Source organism: Anser anser, assembly GCF_964211835.1.
Source record: "Anser anser genome assembly, chromosome: 3".
Taxonomy (NCBI): Eukaryota; Metazoa; Chordata; class Aves; order Anseriformes; family Anatidae; genus Anser; species Anser anser.
In genome coordinates, this window is record NC_139722.1 from 65,311,893 (window position 1) to 65,339,208 (window position 27,316).

At 40.5% G+C, this 27,316-nt stretch overlaps 1 protein-coding gene across 1 annotated transcript in view; it reads left to right on the top strand.

The window, feature by feature from the left end:
* AIG1 (androgen induced 1) overlaps positions 1 to 27,316 on the top strand; it is a 124,056-nt gene that overhangs the window by 15,079 nt on the left and 81,661 nt on the right. The window contains exon 2 of the mRNA XM_083828773.1: positions 21,846 to 22,001. Coding sequence (XP_083684899.1) covers positions 21,846 to 22,001 — 156 coding nt within the window. The remainder of the gene's footprint in view (positions 1 to 21,845; positions 22,002 to 27,316) is intronic.

Genomic DNA, 27,316 nt, shown 5'->3' on the forward strand with positions numbered 1-27,316 from the left:
CCAGACTGTTGATGAGGGAGAAAGGAAGAGAAATAGCTATTTAAATGGCAGAACGTAGGCTGCTACCGCAAGTGCAGAGTGGGCGGTTATTGCAGCAGAGCATCAAGGATAGCTGGAGCACGGAGAGTTGACCTTGAGGAGGAAGGGAGGAGGCCCCAGACCAGAGATCTGGTCCCTGTATATGCCAAATTGAGGGCATCCTCCAGGCCAGCAGCAGCCGTGGGGTTTATTGTTTATTTCTGGGCAGAAGGAGGTGTACCTGCACTGTGTAGCACATGCAGCATAAATCAGGAAGTTCTGGGAGATGTTGAACCTGCTGCATACACACTGTGAAGTCAATCCCTGCGTGAGCAGTAGATGTTGATCCAGAAGAATCAGGCGTTCAGCAGCCCGGACAACTACCACGAATCCCCCCATTCTGCCTGGAGACAACTTGTAGCTGGAAAGGGGGAAAGATGAATGTATGGTAGCTCTCACCTCCGCGGTTAGCATGTAGGTTAGCATGGGGGCTTCCACCCACATGACCTACTTGTGGAACACCAGTGGCAGCTTCTCTTCTGAAATAAACAGCGCGATATCGTCCCTGCATGTTTGAGTAGGACGTGTATCTCTTTTGGCTGGGAGAGAGGAAGGTACAGTTGTCAAGCCCAGATGGAGGCTTTGAAATATGCATGATAGTGGCAGCTGTGTGTGGGAAGAATGACTTGAAGTGTGTTGAGGAGGAGGAGGCTTGTTTACTGTGTTGCCGTCTTCATGTAGCTGCAGAGTTGAATGGAGGGAGAAGTGAGGAATGCATTTCATGACCGTGGACTGTTGCTTCGCTTGTGCTGGACAATTTTTTTCTCAAATGTTGTTACTCATTATTTGTTTAAAAATTTGTAAAGGATCAGTGAGTTACAGTGGAGGAGATTGCAAAAACCATACTGTCAGTATTTCTTCAGTCCCCCAGTCCTCATGAATAAAGACCCTGTTTTGCGGAACTGGGCCTCTGTATGTGAAGGTTTCTTCTCGAAAGCTGGGCTGAACTTGTTGTCTGTGCTCTTTAGAGAGGAACATATTGTTCTGGCTGTCTATCCGATCCTGATTCTGTGCGTGCCCATATTTATTAGTGGTTATGTAAACACTTAGGGCTATGTACGCCTTGCATCTGTGCGTAGGGACCCTGCTTCGTGGCTACCGCTGCTCCATAGCGATGCTGTCGGAGAAGTAGCCCAAAGGGCTCCGTGCGGCTCACTGCCTTTCTCTGGGGGGAGATGGGGAGCAGTCGTGGGCAGATGAGAGAGGCCTCGCAGCCAAGCACTGCCCACACACGGTCTGCCACTTGGTTCCTGAGCGTCTGCGTTCATCCAGGGGAGCGGGGCCGGGCTGGGCATGCTCCTCTGCCTGCTCATAAATGCAGCTGCGTTGCAGCAGCCCATGAGGAATTCCAGAAGCAGGGATCCAGCTCTCGTAGCTGCTGAGCACGTCGCCCTGTTTCGGGGAAAAAAACAATGCCAGCCCTAGCGCAAAGGTTTGGAGATGCAAGACAGAATGTATATATATATTCTTATGATTGTATATAAAAAGAAAGAAGGACATGGGGTACAACAGGAAGTGTCATGATGGTACGCTGAAGTGGAACGTGTCAAGTTAATTCACAAACTCTTTGCAATTTAATATTTTTTGTAGATTTCTGTTTATGATTTTCAGTTATCTCATTAATTAGCACTTTTCTGTGGAGATTATAATGGTTTATGGCTTACTCTTTTTCTTACAAGAATGTTGTCCAAGCATATTTTGTGACTACATTTTTTGCATTCCCATCCCAGAGCATGAAATTAATCTTTTCTGAGTAATTTCCTAGTATCTCCTTCAGCTATGTGGATTTAAAAGGTCTTTGCCTTAATTAAGGAAAATTGATGTATAAAGAAGATCTGAAGATGCAAAATTGTATACTAGAAGAACATAAAAAAGAGCAAAAGTACCCCAATAACAAACTTCAGGAATCACAGAGCAAGGTTTGGTGTCAGTTCCTTTACTCTGCTGTAGAGCATGGCTCATACTGCCCTGGACCCCAGCACTGGAAGACTGCCTTGCACCTGACACTCAGATAAGGTCATGTATCTGCTTCCGCAGGACTTCAGTTAAGCATAGGAGATAGCTTCCAGATGCACTTAGCTGTGGGAGTAGCTGCCATTTAAATGTGTAATCATATGACAGCAGCTTTCAGATTTTTATCATTTGAAAATTTGTATCCTAAATAATTTATCTGATTTGAGCTTTAAGCTTAATCAGACCCACTTCCATTATAAACATCCCTCCTTTCCTCTTTCTGCAGTTCTGTGAACAAAGCATGCTTCAGACCTTTTCCATTCACCAAGTATGTCAAAGTGTCTTACAAAGAACCACAGCAGCAAAGGGAAGCAATATTAATATTTGTACTTAACCTGACTTTTCCACAGCTTTATTTTTATCTTGCCTCAATTGTGACACAGAGCAACAATGTAAAGAGCCGAAGTTGGTGGTCATCAAACACTTCATATGACCATTTCTCGCTGTGCTTAAGACCAGGAAATTGATTAAATATCTAAAAGCCAGGTTTTCTGAAGTCATAAAAGTCATAAAATTCACTTTGACATGATCAAAGTGTAAAACCATCAAAAAGGGAAATTTACAAGTGTTTGTTTCTGTATTGGACAAACACAACATCTTTACAACACTTCAAACAGAAGATGTTGCTGCAAATGGAGTGTGAAAAAATTATCTGCTTAATTAGTAGTAAACAATCATGGCAGCAAAAGAATTTTAGGTGCTTATATTCTTGATTAATCATAGTCCAAATTTGCTTCTGACAATTTCACTTTGAAAATTATGCTAGTTTCATTGTTGTTCCTCTCTCTTCCAAATGAGTTCAGAATTTAGCTTTGTTAGCGCTTGAACTTCTGTGCATTCTTCATCCTGTTTTAAGGCTTCTGGCTTGCACCCTGTGTTGCCATTTACGTCTTAGTAAAGTGAATGCACGTCAGTATCATTTGATATTGCTAGTAGCTTATCTTCATTTTACGTGGAGATGTAGGTAAGTTTGAATGTTTAAGGCAATAGGAAATTAGACTTAGGATGGATGAAGGCTCTGTCTCATGTGAGGCAGAAGCCAGTTAAAAACACATGTTTAATCTGGTAAATAGACAAACCGAAGCATGGAGAACAATCTTAAATTTATACTGCAACTTTTCCAGTTGTTTCCAGAGTCTTTAACTATGTTCATGTTTAACTATCTTTCATGTTGCCACATGAAAATTACTTTTCTCCATGATAGACTTACCACGTGGACATAGCTTTATCAACAGGAAGGAAAAGCAAGTGGTGTTTATTTAGAAGTGTGTATAACTATATTTAAGTGTGACCTTTCAAAGATGTCTATAAAGGAGGCAGGTATTCAAATCCTGAAGAATTTCTGCCAACTGTCTTCTATCAAGGGCAGAAGGATTATTCAGGGAGGCTAGTTCTGTCCACAGTTCTGATTGTCTTCTTATTCCAGAATCTCCTGTGCCTTAACATGTCATCACAGTTAGTTCGTAAACTGTGTGCTTCAGTTTATCTATAAAATGTGACAATAAAATTAGCTACTGTTGCTTCATTGGTAATGTCATAAAGTATAACAAAACATGATTTTCTGTGCTTTCTGCCGTGTGTTATGAAGTCTAGTAGGTTTCATTTTCAATTTCTTCTCAAGTCCGAGCTATAAATGTTAAAAGGATGAGTACTTTGCTGCAGCGTTTACTAGCTGTAAATTTGTTTCACAGTTTCTTCAAATAAACCAGTAATGTGATATTGTGTAACTGCACTAGAAAATATTCCTTATCTTAATTTATAGCATATGGAGCCAGCATCCATGTATTTTATCAAATGTTCTGAATGTCCGGGAAAAAAATAAGAAAAAAAAACCACAGTGAACTGAAGTTCACCTGACAGGGCATATAAGACTGGGTTATGGACCTTCAGAGAGACTTACATGAAAGTCCTTCATTTAGACTTTACATATTCATTTCATACAACGTATGATTAGGAAAAGTGGGATTTTTCAAAAACTTTGCTTCAGTTATCTTAGGCACCTATTGGCATCAGTGGAGCAGAAATCCCAAGAAAGACCACGTATTTGTGAGATCCCACCCAGAATGTACTACAGGGCTGAACAGAGGAGGAAAAGTAACAAAATGAGGGTGAATATTGCTTGTGAAATGGAATATGTATAGGATATGTAGGTCATATTTTTTTTGTAAGGGGAGAGGTAGCAAAACAATCCCTTCTACCGCAGTCACCATGTTCTTGTTTTCTCTCCTGGTTAAGTATATCTATCTCTTCAGACCGCTGTAGATGTGATCATGGTGCTGTAACAGGCATTGAGATTCTGGGTCCTTTCTCTATTGATCAGTTTTAATTAGCAGCAGTGAAGAACGATAGAATTCTTTTGAGGCTAGCCAATTTTTGAATTCTACACCTTTAACGTGACTCTAATCTCTGAAGACAAACTGAAGCTTTGATTTCAGCCTTTTCCAGCAAAAAACAACTCTGTGACTACATGCTCTCATGCATATCTCTTTCTTGTGTATTGCATTTTCATTGACAAATGACTCCACAAAGTGAAAAGAAAACATTTCCATCCTAGTTTGTTAGCATCTTGTCTACATTGCACACAGATGGCAATGAAAAACCTATGGAAATTCAAGTCCTTAGAACACTCCCCAAGTTGTTAAGCACTTCAATAATAAACCATTATCTGGTGGAAGGGCTAGCTAGAAGACTTCTATAAACTTTTTCAAGAAAATACATTAGTGCTGTATTTTGTGCAAGTTGTCTTCCAGATAAGTAAGTGACAAATTTCTCACGGATACTTACATAACAAACTTTTAATCAACAAATGTTTAATCTTGGCAAAAGTTGAATTGGTGTCAGTTTGCTGCTAGACAAGGACTTGGAAGGATCCAGGATCACATACCACGATGAACACCTCAGCAAAGAATGTGTAGCATCACCTTAACGTGAACCGAGACTTGGACACAGGATCTAAGAATTCTTCATATGACTGGAAAATAGTGGACTGTAAAATTACATGTAAAAGACAAAACCATTGTTTTAAATGTTTTTTGGTTTTGTAGAGATAAAAGCAGATTTTGGACTGGCACCACAGAGGTGAGAGATCAACTTGTGATTACATGTGAAATGTACAGCAGTTCAAAAGGGAGTACTGGTGTGAACTGTGTGAACTGTCAAGAGAACTTACTGACCTGTTAGACATCAAATTGCAATGAAATAACCAGCTACTTGTCTTCACTCTTTCTGTGTGTCAGTAACAGAAACATGCTGAAACATGCAAAAATAGCTTGTCTTTATTCTGATGGGTGAATTGAGCCTAGATTATCTTTACTGCCATTGTAGTCACAGAATGATCTCCAGTTTTGTTATTACTGTTTTTGTATGAACATACAAAATGGCAATCAAATGCTACCTAGTACATATTACTTAGTGATCATCCATTATATGAGTTTAAGCTCAAATTCTCAGTTGGTGAGAGTCCCCTGACTGTTTTCCCCCAAATTGAGTAACGTATTTAATGTGCTGCACCAGCAGGGAGACACTTGAGCAAGACCAAGTACTGTTGCTGTACTGTCTGCACCAATGTCCTCATGTGAAGTTTAAACCTATAATGGCTGTAGGAAAAGTCCTTCAGTAAATTGTGCAAATACTTCAGAAATGTTCAAAATGTAATAATTAGATGCAGTCATTCAAAACATATCTGTGTTTTGCTAACAGGGAAGAAATTTCACAGTCCTTGACATAACTAAAGACTTTCCCTCATGTGAACACGCAGACTTGATGTACTTACAGAATCTTTCAGGTTGAAGGGGAACCCAGGAGGTCATCTAGTCCAATCCCTTATTCAGATCATGCTCAACACTGACCCACGTTTCCTAGGACATTGTCCAGCTGGGTCCTGACTAATGGCTTGAAAACCTCCACTCTTCAGTACATTAATACCCTTCTGCAGTTACACATCCATCTCCTTCTATTGTGTTTTAGAACTGCTCAATCGTGTTACCTGTTAAGGATCTCGCTGTTGATGATCCTGTTTGCTGGTCATGATAACGTAGCATGTGTGCTCATAATCTGTCATCTAGCCTGATACAGCATATTTTTGGAATTGTTTATGGGCATGGGCTCCACATCCAAGTTTTTCTGTAGGTCTTGTTGTATCTAGCCAGCATATGTATTACTGAAGTTTTTAAAGAGGAGCCGCACCACAGAGATAATGAAAATAATGCTTAAGCACCAGATAATGCAATAATGCAAAAAGCATGAGGTTTTGCCTCGTTACTATTCTTTTTGACAACAGTAGCCTTCTCCGCAGATGTAAAGTATTTCTTTCTGTTATTCACTAGTTTAGTTCAATAACTTATTCATCCAAATAGGATAAAGACAAATTAACAGAGAAAACAACTAGAAGTTAAAAAGTAGGAAAGCTGGTTTTCCTTCTCCTCGTCTGCGAATAACAATGAGGTGTGGGAGGCTAAGATCTATGAGTTCTAAAATCTTGTAGGGCATGGTGAAAAGAAACAAGAAGTCTGGTTTTACATACTACAGAAAACATTTCATTTGTTGAGTATGTCAGATTTAAATACACAATGTGATATGCTTTTCTTTGCATGTGCAACACTATTAAAGTTCATTTATTTAGTTAAAACATTTCAAACTTTTGGTTGGAATAGTTTTCATATATTCCAGTTTCTATCCAAATTCATCCTGTCACCAGTCCTGATAATAATCTATTAAGAGAGAAAATAAATGCACCAGTTTATTCCCCCCATTCTTAGTGTAATAATAATAAAAAAAGGAATATAGCAAAAAAAGGCTTTCATTTCTTTAGAGAAGAGTTTGCCATTCTATTGGTTTCGGCCCTTGCAAGTCAGGTTATGTTCCAAAATACGAGAGTCCTTTTTTCTGTCCGTGGTTGACGGGAGGTTGCACTCAGTGTGACTGTTCTGCGGTGCTTATGTGGCAACAGTGCCTCATGCCTTATTTCTCTGAGGTGCTCTTCAGCGGGGTCTTCATGGAAGAAATGGGAAGTTGTGCAGAATGTAGCAATCTGCTTCCTAAGTATGTCTTGGCACAAAGAAATTACCTTTTGTTTTTCTTTGGTCCAGCTACAGTAGCTTTTCCTGTATTTTTTCCCAGCTGATTTTAAAGTGCTGGTTTGAATTAGTAAGCAGTAAATGGCTTTGGATTTGCCTACTTTGCTGTTTTTTTGCTCCTCATGTGCTATTATACAAACACTGAAGTTAACGTACTATTCCTGCCTTGTTATGAAATGGTCACTGATTGGGATCTTCTCAGTTTTGAATCTTACTCCTGGCTTTGATCTGAATAAATTTTTTGACCTGTAAGGAAAAGCTCTTTTATAGAGTTTTATGAAATGTTACTATTAAGAAGAATGAAGAAGGTAGAAGCATACTGTATAGTTTCTGAGGACTGAACCAGATTTTATTAAGTGTACTCAAAAATCAGTTGGTCTCTGCTTTATGGTTTTCTTTTGTTTTTAAAAAAATCTCTAGGCAAGAGTCTCTCTCATGCTCTCTCCATCTTTAGTCTGAAAACCTGGGAAATATAAACTGGGGGGGAAAAAAAAGTGTGAGAAGAATGTTTATGGAGAGACATTTATAATGCCATCGTAATGCTGTGATATACAAATTGATTATTTTTTCTTTGACCCAATATGGAAATCATGATATGATGGTTTACCTGTTAGCATACATGATTGGTAAACACAAGGTTAAAATATGTGGCTTTTCTTTATGCTGTTGGTTTTTTTGTCCTTGCTTTTCAAATTGACTATGTATTGATGTGCTCACCTTATCTTTGCGTTCATACAAACGTTGTAAATATAGAGATGAAATTCATGAAGCTTGTAGTTTTATAGTAATGATAATCCTATGATATTGTTGTACTATATCATATTTTGCTTTTAAATATATGTTTTGTCAACATCCATAGCTGGATAAAAGCTCCATCTTTAAGAGAAATCTCTTTCTGGGGCAACAGAATGTGCTTGCACTTCATTCAGTGCGTGTGCAGGTTAGTGATCAGACAATCAGATGTCAGGCATTTTATAAATCAAAGCAGTATTTAATTTATATTTTCCTCCAAAAGATCAGCTAGTACAATCTTATATAAAAGCAAGCTGTGATATTTTAACTTGGAGTCAATGTGTATTTTTCTGGGTTATTGTTTTATTTCAGCGTTCTCCTCTCAAAAGGGGATGTTTTCCTATCTATATTAGATTTGCTGTATTTGTTGTAGATTTTCTTGCAGGTTTTTTATAGGTTTATTAACTCATATTAACCCCCATAAATGCCATTAGTTTTCTAACTAATGGAAGCAGATACAAGCAATGCCTTCACTGAGGTAAATAAAATTTCATGGGTCTCATAAAAACAGTTACTGTGCTGTAGCTGTTACTACAGTTAAGTACTTTGTTCTTTGAAATGTAATACTAATCCTGATCCCACTGTGGATGCACATGGGCTCCCCACATACATGAGGAAAGCAATTTATCAGACAACCCGTAGAGTAAGTTAACACCTTCACTTCTCTGAGCACACGTCAGTGTGGATACCACAACAGACCACCGCTGAGCGTTATCCTGTTAGAATGAAGGTCATAGCTGCATTTTCTGGTAAAGTATTGCTCTTCCTAAGTTGGCATCAGATCTAGTAACTGGTGCAGTTTACCAACAGAATGATTAACAAATACAATTTGGATGATCCATATAGTCATTTCACAGTTAACTGTTGTCAAAACTTTTAAAGTAGATAGAAGACATTGCTTGAGCTATGATGGAGTGGACCTTTGAAGTCAAAAGGCTAGGCACCCAGCCAGTTTGTAATTCAGTGAGACACAATACATTATCTATTTTGACAGTCTTCATGGTTAAGTAGTCTGGCTCTTGTAATACCTAACTATGTTTATAAATAGAAGTGAAGAAGTCAAAGGGTCCAGTCTTGACAGCAGACTCATACAGAGCTTTGGACGTGGCCAGAGCTCACCCCTGCCTCCTCCCTTCAGTGGGGTGGGAAGAACAAGGTAAATTGAGTCAAGTGGAACTTGAAGACAGCTCTGGTATGTGTGTTGCTCGAGGTTTCATACCTTAAGAATACCTTAAGAAGTATGATACATCTGAATTCTGCAGTGAGACCTGCAGAGAATATTGTTTTTCTGACCAAGAGTTTTTCCCCTAGGCAGAGTATTTTAAAATCAAGATTGTAGACTGAGCATTCATAGAGAGCTATGCTAATAGAGTGTTTCTGTCCAGTTTGCATGTTGTGTACAGAAGGATGGGACAGAAGGAAGTAGTCCCGATTTCTGGTTTCTATTTCTTGTTCCAGATGAAGTTAAGGCATTTTAGCAAATAGGTTTTCCACATGGAATGTAGGTGAAGGACTGGGACCTCAGTATAAGCCTCCAAAGATATCTGTGGGCTCTCACACTGACACAGTTTAGAAGGAAGGGGGAACATCCTGGTCTCTGACATGGTCACTAATATATGTCTTCTTGAATTAAGAATTATTATTTAGGCTCGTTTGGGGTTGAAATGGGTGTAGAAGGTGCATTCCCTAACAAGTACTATACTTACTTCCAGCATTGCATTAAAGTCGATACTAATAATTTGTCTTTTCCTTCCACCATATGTTACAGAAAGCAATTCCTAGAGATAACAGCTGACTCTTTACACACCTAACACCTTTTTGGGCTTCAAGCTGTGAATACCAGTCTCACACAAGTAACTAACTGAAGTCACTTTAGTGCTGCATGCATGTACCTTGTAGGAGGGATTCTGGACATGTTCCTTTCCTTACCAGTTATATCCAGTTATTTTTTTCTAAAATATCTCTCCCCTTTATGGTCTGCTTTTTGGAAATTGAATTTTGTGTGCACAACTTAGGTTTGTGAATTCCACTTCAGGAGCCAGGTATCAAAGCACCCTGTTCAGTGTCACACCTAAACCTCCTTGTGGATACAGGCCTAGCCCACGCCACATTTTCCTGAACACAGGAGGAAGAGTCCCACATGGTTGTCCTTAGGCAGCGACCAGGTGGGACTCATCTCAGCTCTGTGTTGAGCACTTGGCCCTGCTGTCGTGGCAGGAGGGCTGAGGGGTTTGGGTCCCTGTTCAGGCCGTGTACTGTGGAATTTGTAACAACTCTTGGAGCCAGGATTCCTGGCTGATTAAATGCAAGAGGATGAGCATGACCTAGTCTGGCTGTTAGTCTCAGGACAGGCATGCCAAGGGAGCAGGTCAGGAGCTCTGATCAGAGACTGGTGTGAAGTTTCTTGTTGCATGTTTATGGACGGCCTGAAGGGATGTGCCTGTTCCTACCAGTGGAGTGTTTGTGTCTGGTGCTGTAATGGATTATGGCCAGATTATAAATAAATGGGTATTACCCACAAACCACCAACGCTTATGAACATTATCTGTGTAACCAGCAATTTTGTGTTGTGAGGAGTGGGGCAGGATACTGGAATGCAGTTATTTGGTAGGTATTTTGGGAAAGGAGCATGTATTCTGCAAGCCAGAATTATTGCTACCTTACACAATATCCGACTGCGGCGTCAGATACACTTCCTTGGACAAATGCCCTTACACTCTGGGGTAGTATTTCAAACCTCATGTGATTTCATTGTGGACATCGTGTGTGGTGGTGGGCTCTCGTTTTCATAGAGATCCTTCTGGTCCATGTTACACAAACACTGGCGTACGTGTTAGCTAAAGGATCTAGTGTGGATCATCCGCATGAGGTAATGCTCTTGTGTAAATGTTGTCACTGTTGTGACAGTGTGGCCACGTGGTGATAGGAGGCTCCGTTGTGAGTGTGCTCGTAACAGCGTTTTCAGCTGGTTCAGATCAGACTCCCCAAACCACTGGCTGGTGAATTCTTAAAATCCAGCTGGCCTGTGCTCCCGTGCCACCACTCTGGTGCACACATGGTGAGTTTCTGTCGACTCAGCCGTGTGCAAGAACTGCCCCGTCCAGTGATGAACATACCCGAACACACGAGTAGTGCCTGCCAGGCCACCAGCTCCTTCACGTGTGTGGGGCAGGAGCTCCCCGTGTTGCTCCCAGGGCTGCCGGGATCTCCCTGCCGCCCCAGCCCCTGTCACACCCTCACTTACCTGGCTGACACGAAGCTGGACTGGGGCTGCCCGGGGACCTTCATCGAGCCCTCTGTCTCTGGTGGGGTCGGGGCGGGCTCCTGCACTCCCGCAGCCTTCAGTCCATTATCTCCTCTCACAGAAACTGTCTGGGGAGTTCCCGGGACTGCCCAGGGAGTTCCTCTGGTGAGTCAGCACTCTTGGCATGTGCACGGCCCGGCCCTTATCCCCAGCTGCCTTGTGACTGCAACTGGAGCGGTAATTCAGAGGACACCACACCTACTCGCTGCGCGGAGTCATTGGTCTTGGAGTACTGAGAGGTTTAGCAGAGGATACGTGATGCCTGTGCGTTTCCTGATGTGATCTGCCCAGCTGACCTGTGGGCCATGTCCCTTGATAGGCATGGGTGGTGTGAGCATGTCCCATGATAGGCACAGAGGTTTGAGCTGTGACTGCCTTCACAGGCCTGTGTGGCAAGATAGGGCTCCAGGCCATTTCGTTTTCAGGACCTTCCTCTGAAGACAGTGTGAAGGACACAGATGGGATGGCCGTGCTTTTCCTACCCAGCACTCCGTCCTGTGGGGATGCAGGGAAGTAAGGTGTGCAACATGCTGATCTTGCAGCTCCTCAGACTTACTCACATGGAGCAGAACAAGTGAAGGAGAAAAAAAAAAGATTTTTTTCAGTGCTAATGTTGCTCAAAATCAGTGGTATTATGAACTAAAGGGTAAGAAGAGTGAAGGTGGGAATGGTGTAATGGACAAACTCTCCAGAGCTGTCATATTTCAGAACGTGCTAACTCGTTGGTTAGCACAAGATCAGGATGAGAGTATGTAACCATTAGAAAACTTTGGAAGATTCATTAAAGCAAAAAAAAAGGTCTTTGGAAGTTATGATTAATATGAGGTGAATAAGAAGAAAAGTATTTGTATTTACACTAGCAGTTGTGTGGCTGTATTTGGGGAGACAGAAACAGTCCACGCTACCTCTCTGAGAAAGCCAGGAGTGTTTCCTTCGTACGCAGTTGAAATAGCTCTCACTGTAAGGAGCGCAGCTGCAAGGGAAAGAGCACGATCTAATGACAGGGAGCTGCCTGGAGGTCAGGGCTCGGCAGTTCACTTCCCGGCTCCGCTGCTGGCTCCCTGCATGACCTTGAGCAGCGCGCTGCCCCATACCTCACTTTCACCAGTGGACAGTCAGGAAACAAATCCTCGGTTTCCTTTCAGATTTATTTCTGTGAAAGACAATGTACACAGGGAAGTAATATTATTCAGGGTTGAAATGCCACACACCTAGTGAACACTCAACCTCCCTCGTATTATTTAATTTAAATACAGTTAGCTTATGTCAGGGTTTTTCCCATGTTTTCATTAGAGATATGAGATAATGAAGACCTTTTTTTTCCCCTGAAATGCAACTCTTTATAACTTATAATGCCTTTTTTGAAATGTTTTGTAAAGAATAGTCTTGTCTGTGAGGATAGTACAACATGTTAGATCAGTTTTCATTTAATCATGTGTTTCATAATTAATATACAAGATTATGTTCGCTGTTTTTTTTTTTTCCTTTTTTTTTTTTTTAAAGTGGAGCTTGAATAACAGCATCCTTTGCTGTGGTCTAATTACAAAACATCCTTGTTTTAGTAATAACTTTATTTATGAACATACTTTACGTGTCCCTCATAAGTTATCTTTCAGCTGCTGCAGCAGTGAGCCAAAGAAGAAAAGTTGCTTTAAGCAAAAGCTGAAGGTTACCCCAACTGGAGACTTGAGCTATTTTTCACAATATGGGTTTGCAACTTACCTAGGTTGTGCGTTGTTGGTAGGCTGGTTGTATGAAGAGGTGGCATAATGTTTCCTTCCCCTGCCTTCCCTGGAGAGAGGGAGAACTGCCCGACTGAGACAGTATCACTTAATATTCTACCTTGCTGGACTGGTGTGAGGAGTCATTCATTATTGCTTTTACAGTGCTCAGAAAACAGAAGGATTAAAACCTTTTATTTCCTGCAGACATGGTAGGGCAGCACTGTGGCTGCTGTGTCTCAGAAAATTGTAATCCTTTTCCATTTGCATTTCCAGCTCTTGTAACCATGTTGCTGAGATATATCAGTCATTGCCTTTTCTAGATTCAGCAATTTAGAAAGCAGCTGTTACCTTATTCATTAAAAAGGGAAGAAATAAAAAGCAAAGGCAGTGACTCTCATGTTAAAGAGCTTCTACTTATTTTTTTTTTTCAAATTTGGTCTGCCAAAATTGCTTCCCTCTAGTGGCTTTCACATAGTACTTCTAAACATGAAAAAGCTGGTGCAATGCAGAAGTTTCTGAAGTTTTAAGCAAGACATTTCTTTGAGGAAGTCTGTATTTAATAAAATTTAATTTCTTTTGGGGGTAATTAACCTGCAAAGCTCTAGGGACTTTCCAGCCATCAGAAACCCTATCCTAAAGCTCAGTTTAGCACAGACAGCTGCAGAACAAGTCTTAGCTTCTTAGCTAGCTATCCCAAACATTGTCTAGAGAGCTGCCATTCCTGCTGGTTGAGTGCAAGGCCACTGCTGCAGAGACCGTACCAATCATGCTGAAATGTGTAAAACTAGCATTTAAGCCAAAATAATGACATAACCTTCTGAGCAGTGTATAATCCTAATAGGATTAAGCTTCAGCAAAGAGAAACATAAAAGATATAACCTAATAAAATCATAATCTATTCTGAATAAACTGTATTATACATGTTTGCTGAATGGATTATATAAGTTTAATGAAATTATAGTGTCTTATAAGCAGGATACAATAAGTAGTAATGGCAGCTTTTCTATACACAGTGCAAGAGAGTAAGAAAGAAAATGGGGATTATTAGAAAATGAGTTTAGTCAAAACAATTTAAAATCAAAAGGATAAAGATAAAAATAGAATAATAATTTCTTAAATGCTGCAACAATGAACTTAGTGCTTCTTTGAGTGTATTAGTTAAGATCAAAATAAGATATTCAGGGATCTATAACTCAGAAGCATCCAGAAAAATGCCTGTAGTTTTTAGAGGAAGAAGGAAGACTTGGGTGGACATGAGGTTGGAGAGGAATGACACAGCTAAAAAAATGCAGAAGATTGGAGAAAATTTAACACTCTCTGAGCATCTGGTCAAATTTTTGTTGATGCCTCTTTCTGTGTTTGTCCATTTCATCTCTTCATCTGATAGTGGTAGTGGATTCCATGCTGTTAACACTTCTGAGCCAGATGGCATATAGTCTCTCATGCTGAGATCATGCTGGAAATGTCATCTATGCAACGCAGCTGAGATATAGTCGTACTTCAAAATAAGTTTCTCAATTGTCGTCCACTTGGGCAACTTTGTTGTTGTTGTTGGGAGCATTTTACCCGTGTGAAACGCAAAATGAAATATGTTTTTTTTTGCCTTTAAACATTAAAGCATTTCCAAATATTTTGATACTTTACAAAATTTCAGTTTAGTCTGTTGTAGTAAGTAATTATAAATGTTCTTATAGAAATTCTGACAGTATTAAGGAGCGTACTTGTAAAACTACGTTAGCACAACCACATTAGCTCTGTGAGAACTGTGTGGCATGTGTTTGAAAACCATTACAAGATGGGCAAGAATCATGTTAAGACAGAATGGTCTGAGACTTAACCTCTCCAGTAAGCGTAGCACAGTAAGGTGTTGGTGTTTTTCTGGGTAAAGTCGTGGAATGATGGAGAGAGAAAGGAAGAGGTGCATGCAATAGGGTTATATTATATATTAGATTGTTTTATTTCATTTGCTGGCAATTGTGAATTCTAATAGAGACTGAAAGGCAATGCTATAAAAATTACACTTTAGGCACCCACATCTGTTTTAGATTTCTGATTTCTTATTTAAGTTGCTGTAGTTTCCAGAAAAAAAGTTGCTTTCTGTCTGTCCAGATAAAAACACATCTTGTGTTCCAACAGGCAGAATTTTGCAGTCCTTCTCTCCTTTTGGAAATACAAGGTCTTTCTTTAACTTACACAGCTGTGTCCCCTTTCCACAGTTCCACTGTAGGTACTTAAATACTTGGGCTCAAATGATTTAGTACCTATAAAAACTAGACCCAGGAGACAAATAGATTTATTTTCCATGCATAATAATTGCACGGTGGACTTTATTCTTTTCTGTATCTGTAAAATCTCATTGGTTTAAAACCCTGTCCTTCCTTGGTTACATTTGGACAGTCCTGGTGGGCTTCAGAGGAAAAGGCTACAGGAGGTTATGTAGAAAGTAAAGGATATTTAAAACAGTCCCCAAACATATATCGTATGGTAAGGGATTAGGCATGTTTTATAAGCTCTGGTTCATGTCATATGACTAAATCATGAAAATGAAGTTACATTTCCTAGTAAGGGCTTGGCTTCATGTGTGACATCCTGGTTACAGGAACCTACCCCCCACCGAAGGCTGTAAAGGGAGACATGAGTCATTGTTTTGGATGAGGATTATGCTAGATATTTATAAGGCTGTCCATCAGTGTGAAATATGTGCACTTACCAAATTTCTAATGGCTCCTCTGATAGAAATAAGTGTAATGTTTTACTGGTGGAGTTTAAGTTCTAATTTGTGTAAGTGAAAAAGAAGGAAGAAAAACATATTTCAAGATGCTTAACCATGAAAAAAACTTAGAGCAAAGTAGATGGCATTTGCATTTAGTCTTCTTTTGGCTTTCTCTGATTTTGTTCCCTTGCCCCTTACCTTTTTGCCTGTACGTTGTGTATTTGGTTTCTCAGGCCGCTGGCTTGTGATGCGCAGGGGATGCGTTCCTTGTCTGTGTTGCATTGGGCTATGACATCACTGAAATCTGCTCTGACAAACAAAACAGCCATGGCACTGCAGTCAGTGTGGAAGAAGATTGCTCCCAAACTGATACGAGGGCTGAACCTTCTAGGGTGACACTGCTCTTCTACCTCCGGCCTTTAAAATACGAGTCTTCTTCCCCATTCCTTGCAAAGGAGTAATGATTCTGTGTAACACACAATACTTCTTCAAGGTATTTGCACTTCAATTTACTTAATTGTAAACTTAGTAATTAGACATACTACACTGGTGTGTATTTTAATACCTCAAATGCTGTTGCTTCTTGCTTTTATGACTTTATTTCTGTCTTTCATTTGTCTGTAAGCACAAAGAGTTGTCCTTTTCTTATCTAAAGCCAGTGGCTTCTCTGGTACAAAGATTTAACACTTGATTACATATTGTCCAGCTTCTGCTTGCTGTTCAAACTAACAAAGGTACAGAGAGGAGAGGAGGAATGTCAAGAGTAAAAGCCATGTGCCCATGAGCACCAGTGGAGTGGCAGCAGACGAGAATCGGTAGCTTCATGCAGTCAAGAGTAGTAACAGATTAATAAATAGCTACAGTCCATGGCTTTGTTCTGTAAACACAGTACGTTTTCTATCAAAAATACCTTGTTGCTATTGCCTTACCTGGACCAGCTCATTGTATTGCAACTTCAGCTCACTGAGCTGCTTTTACAGGCTGCAGGATGTCCGCATGTGTTATAGGATGCAGGATATCCACAGGTGCCTGGGTATGGTTTAATACACTGCAATCGAAACTAAGCATGGTCCCAAAACAGAGTCCAGTCAGGGCAGAGAGATAAAAATCTGACTTAACTTATTTCAGTTTCTTACAACACAGTCATCCTAATTGCTGAATCACACTACGCATTTTCATATTGAATAATAATATAGAGGCTGGAGGAAGGAAAACAAAAGTGGCACAAGGTGATGAGGAGTGGTAACATACTTTGGAGCTGTAAATCATACTCCATTTATTCAAAAAGGAAGTCAGAAAGGAAGTTCTGAAAACACAGATTGGAAAATTTGAACATTACTTAATTTTCCATCCTTTTTTGTTATTTCTTGCTAATTTTTTGAGTGTTACTTGCATGTTTTATTCTGGCAGCCCTGCCTATTTGCCAGCCTACTCATATGCCTTATTTCATAGAGGGGTGCATGTAACACCTTGTAAATGCTGGCAATATTTAAAAATGATATGTTGGAGGACAGTGAATTCTCCATTGTCAAAGAATATAGAGCAAAACGTACCTTTGAATAAGGCTGTGGTGGTACTTCCACAGCCTTTTCCAGTTCTCCTGCTCTGAGCTCTAAGGAATGCTTCTCATTGTGAGGTAGCCTGAAAGAAGAACAATCCACAGGCAATGAAATCCTAGATTCAGTGAATTTAGTAGGAGTTTTCTGCCTTGCTAAGAACGGTGACAGAATTTTTGCTGACCTCAGTTGTGCAGAGATTTATATATCTGCACTGTGGGGCTCCACGGCATGGGACAGAAGAGAAGCTGCATGGACTGAAGAAAGGTTTATGAGGAAATATATTTTCGGTCATTCAACCCAAAAGGCTGCCTCTAAGAAGTCAGGGGGAATGTGGGGGGGTTGTTGGCTGCTATCTTTCAGCGAGCATCTTGTGGAAGACAACTGTACTAAAGCAAACCGTTATTATCTTGTAGGAGACAGACATGTACAATTAGCTTACTTGATCCTAATCATTCATAAGGTGCAATAAAAAATGAAATATTTTTTCTGATACATAGTCTGAACAGATATCACTGTTTGAGAAGCTTTCTTGGTTGCTTGGTTTCATCTTCTATTCATAGCTGTTTTCTCCTGCAGCATTTTAACAAGTTTTGTCTCTCCTCAGAGTTCTGTGTTACTAAAATACCTGTAGATGGCTGTTTGCTTTACTTGCCATTACATAACAAAGCTTAGAGGTACTGTAGTATCAAGCACAGTAGCATTTGCCCCTCTAGGCTTCAGTGGAAAAAATGGGGTCAGCAGGAAGTTAGTATTTTATACCCTTGTCAATGATTTGCTTGTTTTTCCATCCTCTGCTTACAAGTTTCTGCCTCTTTATCACTGTTACATGGTGTAAGGAAGGTGTGGCTGTTTCCTGTCATGTTGCATTTGTCATTTTTTAATCACTGTTTTCCTTCAAACTCTAGTTAGAGGCAAAAATTGGAGTATATTTGCTCTGAAGCACTCTTATTATTTACATTTCCAAGAAGAAAAAAATCACTTATTTGCTTAACATTTGGGGCTGCTTCTTGTATAGATTCACCACCTGCAGATTCTCAAAAGAAGGTCCTTGTTTTGAAAATGCGATCCTAAATCTGAGGTAAGGTCAGGGTGCTTTGGAGCATACGGCTACAAAGGAGTTTCTTCTCCCTCGCTATGAACTTTTTACATCTCTTATGCAACATTCACGCTGAGGAGTATGGACTTTGGAAATTTGTTTTATACGATAAACTGCCATTAGCTGCACAGAATCATAGCATCATTAAGGTTGGAAAAGACCTCCAAGATCATGTGGTTTAACCATCGCCCTACCACCAATGTCACCCACTAAACCATATCCCTAAGCACCGGGTCCAGCCTTTCCTTAAACGCCCCCAGGGACGGTGACGCCACCACCTCCCTGGGCAACCCGTCCCAATGCCTGACTGCTCTTTCTGAGAAGAAATGTCTCCTCATTTCCAACCTAAACCTCCCCTGACGCAACTTGAGGCCATTCCCTCTAGTCCTGTCACTGTTATCTCTGGGAAGAAGCCGACCCCCAGCTCCCCACACCTTCCTTTCAGGTAGTCGTAGCGAGCAATGAGGTCTCCCCTGAGCCTTCTGTGAGCATCCTATGCTTTCCCTATGCCAGACCCCCAAAGGATGTAAATTGTTACTAACTGTGGCTGTTCAGTTTATGCTGTTGAGACTCAGGCAGCCCTGGCCGTCCTCAGGCTAATCCTGAATGCTGACAGTTGTCAGATGAATTTTCTTGCACATTCTAGAAAGGAAAGAAAGTATTGTGATGCTTGTACACATGCTATTTGTATGAATAGGCTGGAAATGTTGCTCCCTGAACACTGTAGGATTTTTTCACTCTCTGAATGTTCAGCAATTCTCAATAAATACGTAATTTTCTCTTTCCTATATGTATTTTTATTTTTTAGTCTTTTTGTAGAATGGTTTCTTTCATAGCTACTTGCTGAAGACTTCGGGTACTGTCTTTTCCTTTAGGAATTTTCAGTTATTCCCTATGATATCATTGTATTTTCCCTTGAAATGGTGTGTTCGTAAGAGGATAATGGGGAGAGAAGCTGTTCGGTTTATGATTGATTAGTGGATGTACGATTCCAATTCCCTTGGAAAGTGGGTGTGTGATTGTTTGAGTCTGTGTTACTTTGGAGAGAGACCATTTCAGGGAATCATAGTTAGAGCTGCAAACAATCTATTAGTCACTCGTTCAAGCCCTGCCAGCGTAATATTGTTCCCTGCAGTACATTATTGAATGTTTTGTCCAATATCAGTTTGAATGACTCAAGCAATGAGGCTTCCACCATTTCCTCTGAGAAACTATTTCATGGTCTGGTAGAACTCCCTGTTAGGAAATATTTCCTGGTACTCAGCCTAAACTTCTTTACACCCAGATTGATCTCATTACTGTTAGGTATACTTTTTTTTTTTTTTTCAGTCCTGTCTTGAATCTCTTTCCTTCTTTGGCATTCACACTCTTGAGCGAATAGTGTAGATGGTATCATATCTCCTCTTAAGTCAAGCAAATACATAATTAGTGCTTCTATTCCTTCTCTCCAAATAGGCCATCTGTCTGGTGGAAAACAGGGCTGAGGATGGGAAGATTTTTTTTTCTGCTAAGTGCTTCTTTCAAATAAATAACATGAAAAAATGCATAAGGACTTTGTGCGATTATGTAGCTCCAAGGAGCACCTACTTTGATTTAAAATGCTTTTCAGGAATTACATAGAAAACATTAACTTTTCCAAAGTCATTTGAAGTTATACCTTTTTCTAGCTGAATACTCAGGTCCAACATTAGTAGTCTGTCATATTTCATGGCTTCAGGGAATGTTTTGCAATGTTGCTGGTCTATGCTCTGTGCTATTTATCAAGCAAATTATATGGAGCTACAGCAGGGAGAGGGGAGGGCAATGGAAGCAGAATTGCAAGCAGCTCCTTTATTATGTTGATGACAGGATATTCAGGGGCCATTTGAACGTCTGTCGTTCACAGCTTTACAGCCAGAATTTATAAGTATTTGGGTTATGTGAGGATTGTTGAGGAAGGGAATGTACTTTAAGCCATCCAACCATTTCGCTTCTCTGGATTTCTTTCTAGTAGTCAACATCTCTTTGGTATTTCCTTCCTTCCTCCCTCCTTCTTTCCTCCCCTATTCCGAATTAGCGTTCTGTATCCTGAGGAGTTTTCTTACTTATATTATAGTTCAAATTCTGCAAAGATACGTGCACCTAATAAATTGTATCTTGCAATACCTAGGGATGTGCTATTCTTATTTCTTACAGACGGCCTGCTTTTTAGTATGAGGCTCGCAGTCAGGCAAACGCTTAGATTTACAATTAGACTTTTACATTGGTACTCCAGGCTTGTTTTGGAAAAAACATCTAGTATGTATTTTAAGTGTATGTGTATGGTTTTTGATGAATCACTATGCAGTTTGGGAACCAAGCCCGTGTTTTGTTAATTTCTTACCTGAGATTACCCGATGCATGTGGGTTTGTGACCCGGGCTTCAAGCTCTGGGAGTAAACAAACTCTGTGCACTTTTTCTGAACTGTACTAAAAAGGATGAGCAAGTTGATACGTCCTCAGGCAAGAGCATTCCTGAGCTAACTTACTACAATTTTACTCAGCTAATTAAGGAAGAAAAACACAGTATCAAGCTAAGACCAAGTCAAGTTTGAACCAAATCGGTGAGTTCAGGTGATTAAACTAACAATTTAATACAAGAGATAATCTCACAGTGTTGCACACATAAACACACAAAAAAGAGGACAGGCCAATGGCAGACTGCCATCACGAAGTGAGAGCTTGGCTGACTCCTGCAGCTTGCTCGTGTGTCGCTGGTGACCCGAGCTGCAGTGATGGATCCGCCGGCGCCTGTGGTGCGTGCCGAGTCTCTCAGGAGGCCTCAGGCACGTTCTTCGCTCCTGGGCAGGGGGGGGGTCTCCAGGTTTGGCTCCTGGCACATGAAGAAGAAGCGCTCATCTTTTTTATTTCCTTTGTTTTTACAGGCAGCGTTTCTCGCTTTTTCCACTGCTGAGATGAAGGCTTTGGGGCCTAGCTTTATGGGGCGAAGCAGGGGTGATCGTTGTAGTTCAGCCCCCAGGCAGGTGGCACCTGGCTGAGGCGTGGGTGGGCTTACCACCAGCGAAACAGTCCTTCCATTTGCACAGCCTCCCCCAGAAACATGAAAAGCAAGCAGGGTCTTCCAGCTGAGGTAATGGACATGAAACCTACCAACAGCAAAATCAGGTTTCTTTTAATTTTACTAACTACCTACTTAGTGTATTTTCCCTGCACTGGCATCCTGGTCAGAGTGTTTATTTCAGTGTGCTCAGAATGTGAACCTTTTGGACAAACAATTGGAAAACTGGTTTAGGTGAATACTGTACTTACCCAGATAACTCCCAGCCTGGAAGCACAAGGGGCCTTTATGTTTAACGTGAACAAATTCTACTCATCTTGAAGTAACTGAGGTAACTTCCCCACTCCTGACACTGTTCTGAGGCGCTATTCCTCACCTGTGCCTGCATCTGCCTCTGCTCCTTGCCAAAGTCTGGTGTTTCCACTGCTGAAGATGTGTTCCTGTTTCTGTGCAGGTTATCCAGGCTGTCTTCTTCGGGATCTGTGTATTGACCGACCTTTCCAGTCTTCTCACTAAAGGAAATGACAGTCAAGAACAAGAAAGGCAGCTGAAAAAACTCATTTCCCTCCGCGACTGGATGATGGCTGTTCTGGCTTTCCCCATCGGAGTGGTAAGTGTGGTGTTAATCTGCGCACATCTTCACAGGCTGGGTGAGTGGTGGTGTTTGCTGGTTGTCTTTTGCCTGAAAGGCTTTTACATCTCTTCACAGGAGACTACAGAGAAAGAGAAACATGGTAGAGGTGATTTTACTACTCTGTATTTATCACAGGTGTAAGAGAACGCTGATGTTGCTGAAATTATTTTTGGTTCATTAAAAAATGTACTTTACTATAGGAAGTAGATTGTAGAAGTGATTTCAAATGTGAATTCTACTGGTGGGTTCTTAAGAATCAGTCTGGGCTTCTTCTGCTTTTTGTGTCATCATCAGTTGGAAAGAAAGTGCTGACTGACATGTTTTACACCATAACGACCTGACTGGAGCTCCCAGGCTGTGTGCAGTCCTGTCATGGAGGAGAAGGGAAGCTAAAATCCACGTTGATCCTTGTTAATCCCATGGGGGATTTGGAGCTGACAGAAGAAATGGGGTAGGAAAAAAGGAGTTAGTCGGTAATGTAAAAAAAGGCACACAGAAGATACGGAATAATATGGTTTTAGATGTCTTTTTCAAAGGAAAACTATTCTTTGGATTGGATTCTGTTCCACTGGGACACTGCACTTCTCTTTCAGTGGCAAAAGGCGCTCAATGTCTTGAGGTGTTTCATACCACACACTGAAAAAGTCTGAAAATCCAGAATTTTATGTTTTTATGTGGAAGTGTGTCTCAGATTAGTTCTAAGTATAGGCTACATTAAAAGAATGGAGAACCTTTCATTAAAGTACTGCTTTTACTATAATTTGGGTTGAAGCTTGATTTTTGATTTTTAATTTCGATGTAGAGTAGTTCAAAATACATTCACTTTTTTCATTGTAGAACTACTAGAAAACTGCCTCAAAGTTTGTACTGTTTCAATAAAGCTGAACACTCGTTTTCAATTAACAGCACTTAACCCAACTTATCAATATATCATTTATAATTTGTTATATTCAGAGATGCTTCATTAGATGTGATTCTCGGTAATGTGAGATTTCACAATATATGAAGAAATAAAGAATGCTTTTGCAAGAAGTTAGAAAATGCAAAGTGTGTCTGAAACACTGTGAAGGTGTTTCCTGCATAAATACCCATTTGGTAGCCTTCACTTACTATACTTGCTGGCCTACCTCTTGGGAACTGCCACAGTTCATGCTGGGATAGCAAACTGCAGTTCTTCAGCCATGATAGAGGAATTAGTATCAAATAATACATTTTAAAAAATCTCTGTATAAGCAGGCTTGCAAATAGGTATTTTATGTGTGCAGAGATATGTATGTTCCATGTATATTTTGAGGGAGTTTGGGAATTATGAAGTAGTAGTGATTGTGATCAGCAGCAGCTCATTTTCCTACCATGTTGATACTAGAAGTGAAGAAAGAGAACAATATGACATTATTTGTCTTTATTTAAAGAGTTTAAGTGCCTTTTTCAGTATACAAGTGTGTAAGCATCAAAACAATCTACAAGGATTCTCTCCTGCCTCTGTTTTAGCGCTGTTCTGATGTCGGTGTACTTTTCCACCCTTGCAGTGTTTCTGACCTTGAAACTTTCAAGATCTTGGAGAATATTAGCTTCGTTTTGGCTTGGCAATTCTGAGAGCAATTTTCGGCTGCATGTTTTGTGGGTTTCTTTCATGCAGTGTTTTGCTTGCCACTAGTAAGCAAGGAATCACCACTAGTCATCCCCTGCTCTAATTGTACTGTTGCAAAATTTACACAGTTCCCAAGGGACATTTTGCATACCTGGAGCTAGCTTGTTTCTCAGTGGTTTCATGCAGAAACAACTTGTTACACACACACACACACAAAAAAATAGAAAATAATAAGGAATGGCCATGCTCCTTGAACAGATGCTCTTAATTCCTAAAGGTAATGTTTCAGTGGGGAGGTGGAACAATTGTTTACCACATGTTCTTTCAATTTACTACTAATGAAGAAAGCCTAAAAAGGTTGTTTTTAGTGTTGCTTCTTCTCCTGGCTACTGGGAGACAAACAACAGAGCTTCAGAAGGTAACACTGGCCTCATTGCCCTGCCTCAGGCTTACATGTCTAACATGTAAGACACACCAAGGCAGCTCCTTCCCAAAACCTTACCCTCTCTGACAGCCGTCACTGCACTGCAGCTACCATGTGCCCAAGCACTAGCCAGTGCCGGTGGGACAGCAGACCCACCACAGGCTGGCACCACTTTTCTTTAATGTGGTTATGAGTAGGAAGGGTTTGCCTGAAAGTAGCAAATGTCTAATGCTGGTTTTGTTCTTTAAAGACCTATTTATGTGCAAGAAAATACCCAGTGAAATTCTGATATGCCAGGGGTACTTGTTAGGAGGAAGTTACTAAAAAACAGAGTGTCTGCAGGAAAAAAGTTAAAGTTCCCTTATTTCCCATATTCTCTTAACAGCTTGTCCTGGTTCCAGTTAGGACAGAGTTAAGTAGCTCATAGTAGCTGGTAGGGTGCTATGTTTTGAATTAGGATGAGAAGAGCGCTGATAACATGCTGATGTTTTAATTGTTGCAGAGCAGTGTTTACACCAGGCCAAGGACTTTTCGGCTTCTTGCTCTGTCCTGCCAGCGAGCAGGCTGGGGGTGCAGCAGGAGCTGGGAGGGGACAGACCCAGGACAGCTGACCCAAACTGGCCAAAGGGGTATTCCATACCATCTGACGTCATGCTAAACAATATATAGGGGTGGCTGGCCGGGGTGGGGGGGCGGCTGCTCGGGAATAGGCTGGGCATCGGTCAGCGGGTGGTGAGCAATTGCATTGTGCATCACTTGTTTTCTTACACATTATTATTGTTAATACTATTACCATTATCACTATTATTATTATTATTGTTATTATTATTTTCCTGTCTTAATAAACTGTCTTTATCTCAACTCACAGGCTTCACTTTCCCGTTTCTCTCCCCCATCCCAGAGAGGGAGGGGGGAGGGTGAGCGAACGGCTGTGTGGTGTTTAGCTGCCAGCCGGGTTAAACCACAACACAGCTTCTTCACTCCAAAAAAATAAAAAAAAAGAACAATGTAAGTTCAAATGCAGATTTTTTTTTTTTTTTTGAATCTCACCCACGTAGCTCTCCACGGAGCTTCTCAGCGCTTTCCAGTAGCGGCATGAGGGAATATTCACACAGAAAAATTGAACAGATGTGAATAAAATCCTTGTTGGGTTTCTGATGTAACAGTACAGTGGCCATGCTTAAATACTTGTCAGTTACCTTAACATCTAAATTATTCTTATTGCTCCGTGTTTTACACAGGGCATATTTAGGGAATAATGCAAATACTAGGGGAACATTTTAAAGCCCACTAACTGTAGTTTTTCAAGAGCTATTCAACACATTTTTTTTCTTTATTTCCTGCTTACTGAAGCCCTTGAGATGACTTGCTCTGAAATATAGATGAGAAAAGGGGTTTCCACTCCCAAGTCAAACAATGATGTGTGAAAAAACACGTAACAAACTACAGCATTTCATTTTTAGTACTTCCTTAAAAAGTGTAACATGTAAACCACCTGGGAAGTCTGACCACCAACCTCCTCCCACCTTCCAAAGGAAAGGAAAGAACCAGCCCAAGGGCAAACAAACTCCTTGGGTGGCTTTGCAACAAATCAAATCTTGCAAAATCTTTGCAGCAAATCAAATTTCTCCAGTGTTGTGCTATGCATTGCGTATCTCCAGGGGCTCTGATAAAACCGAGAGTTGCCAACCTGCTATTAGGTTTAGGAGCATCAAGCAATAAACGTGAACCTCTTTGAAGGACCTAATGACTACTGTGTACCTATTGTTCTTCTTTTTAGTGTAGCTTTTAAGAGAATGAAATCAGAAATCAACAAACCAATTTTCTGTGCAGTAAAGTGTTATTCCATATGAAGTCGCTGGGCAACACTTCCTGGCCCTTTTTAAGGTTCCTATAAGGCTGGGATACTATTCAAATGCCTAAGAGATCAGGAAGCATCCACAGAAAAAAAAAAGTTTGCGATAGGCATTTTAGAAGTCTACTACCAATTCTTGTTTATACTGGGTGCACTTACCACCCCTTTATCATCCTGAAGGAGATTTGTGTTGGGAATAGTTTACACTACTAAAGAAATGTAAGGCAAGCGTAAAATTCAAAGCCTATACCAGTGTTTTAAACTATCCCTACTCTTTTCTATTTGTTTGACATGGATCATGGAGTTTCCAAGTTTCTTTTGCTACTTAGTGTTTCGTGTAAACTGTATATGGCTTTATCAATGGTTATTGTGATTCATTTGTACCATACAAGAAGAGAAAGAGATAGAATGGGCATTTCTAGGTGTTTAAGACTATGTCTAATAGAAATAGAACGAAGAAAGAAAATTGATGTTGTTACATATTAGAAGAGCAATTGCTGTCTAGAAAATCACAGGCTGTACATTATTATGTAGTTTTAATAGCTCAGTTTGGGCCTGAGTCTAAACTGGCAAGAATGATCTCATTTGCATAAATTATACTTTAATGCTTTTAAAAAGCTGTGATGCTAAAGACAGAAAGCCAGGCATGCTTCCGTATCTCTGGTTTCTCTGTGGTATTTTAAGAAGGCGCTAGTGCAGTCAAAAGGAAAGCTGATCACCCTTCTTCTGTTGACAATTAATAACGCTGATTAGGGATCTTACCCCAAGGAAAGATGTGTAGGCATTTGCTGCAGTCCTCTACTTACCGTGTTATTTTACTGGACTACAAAACACTTTTATTTCCATAACTGATTCTGCCATGCCAAAATCTCTCTATTCCAGATTCTGCCCTCATTGGTGGTGAAATAGCAACTGGTGAGGGAAGCATGAGCGAGCAGTACAGCTGACTGCTGATCTCTCTTTTCCAAGGAGAGCCCTCCCTGGTTTTCAGTTCACACTTTGTGATTTCTTTCATTGGCCCTTTTCAAATTCAGTTGGTGTGATTCTGTGCTAGCGCTAGATCCCACATAAAGCCAGTAGTACCATGCCAGTTTGCACTTATGGCAGTCTGCTTTTAATAACAATTCACTTCTATATGTAATGCCTTTAACCCTCAACGATGCTCCCAAGTGATATATTTATACTTGCACTTAACCACAGCTGTCTTGGGAGACAGCCAGAAAACTTACCTTTAACTGCACAACGTGTACTTAGATGTAATTTTGTCAAGGTCAGAGTGTTTTTTTTTACTTTGTCGTGAAGCCATCCAGGAAATGAGTGAACCTAACTGTGCAGCCCAGCCAAAACCAAAGATACATAGTGCAGGAAAATAAAGATCCACTGGGTTCATTCTTGTTTTGCATAACATTTCTTGGTTGGGC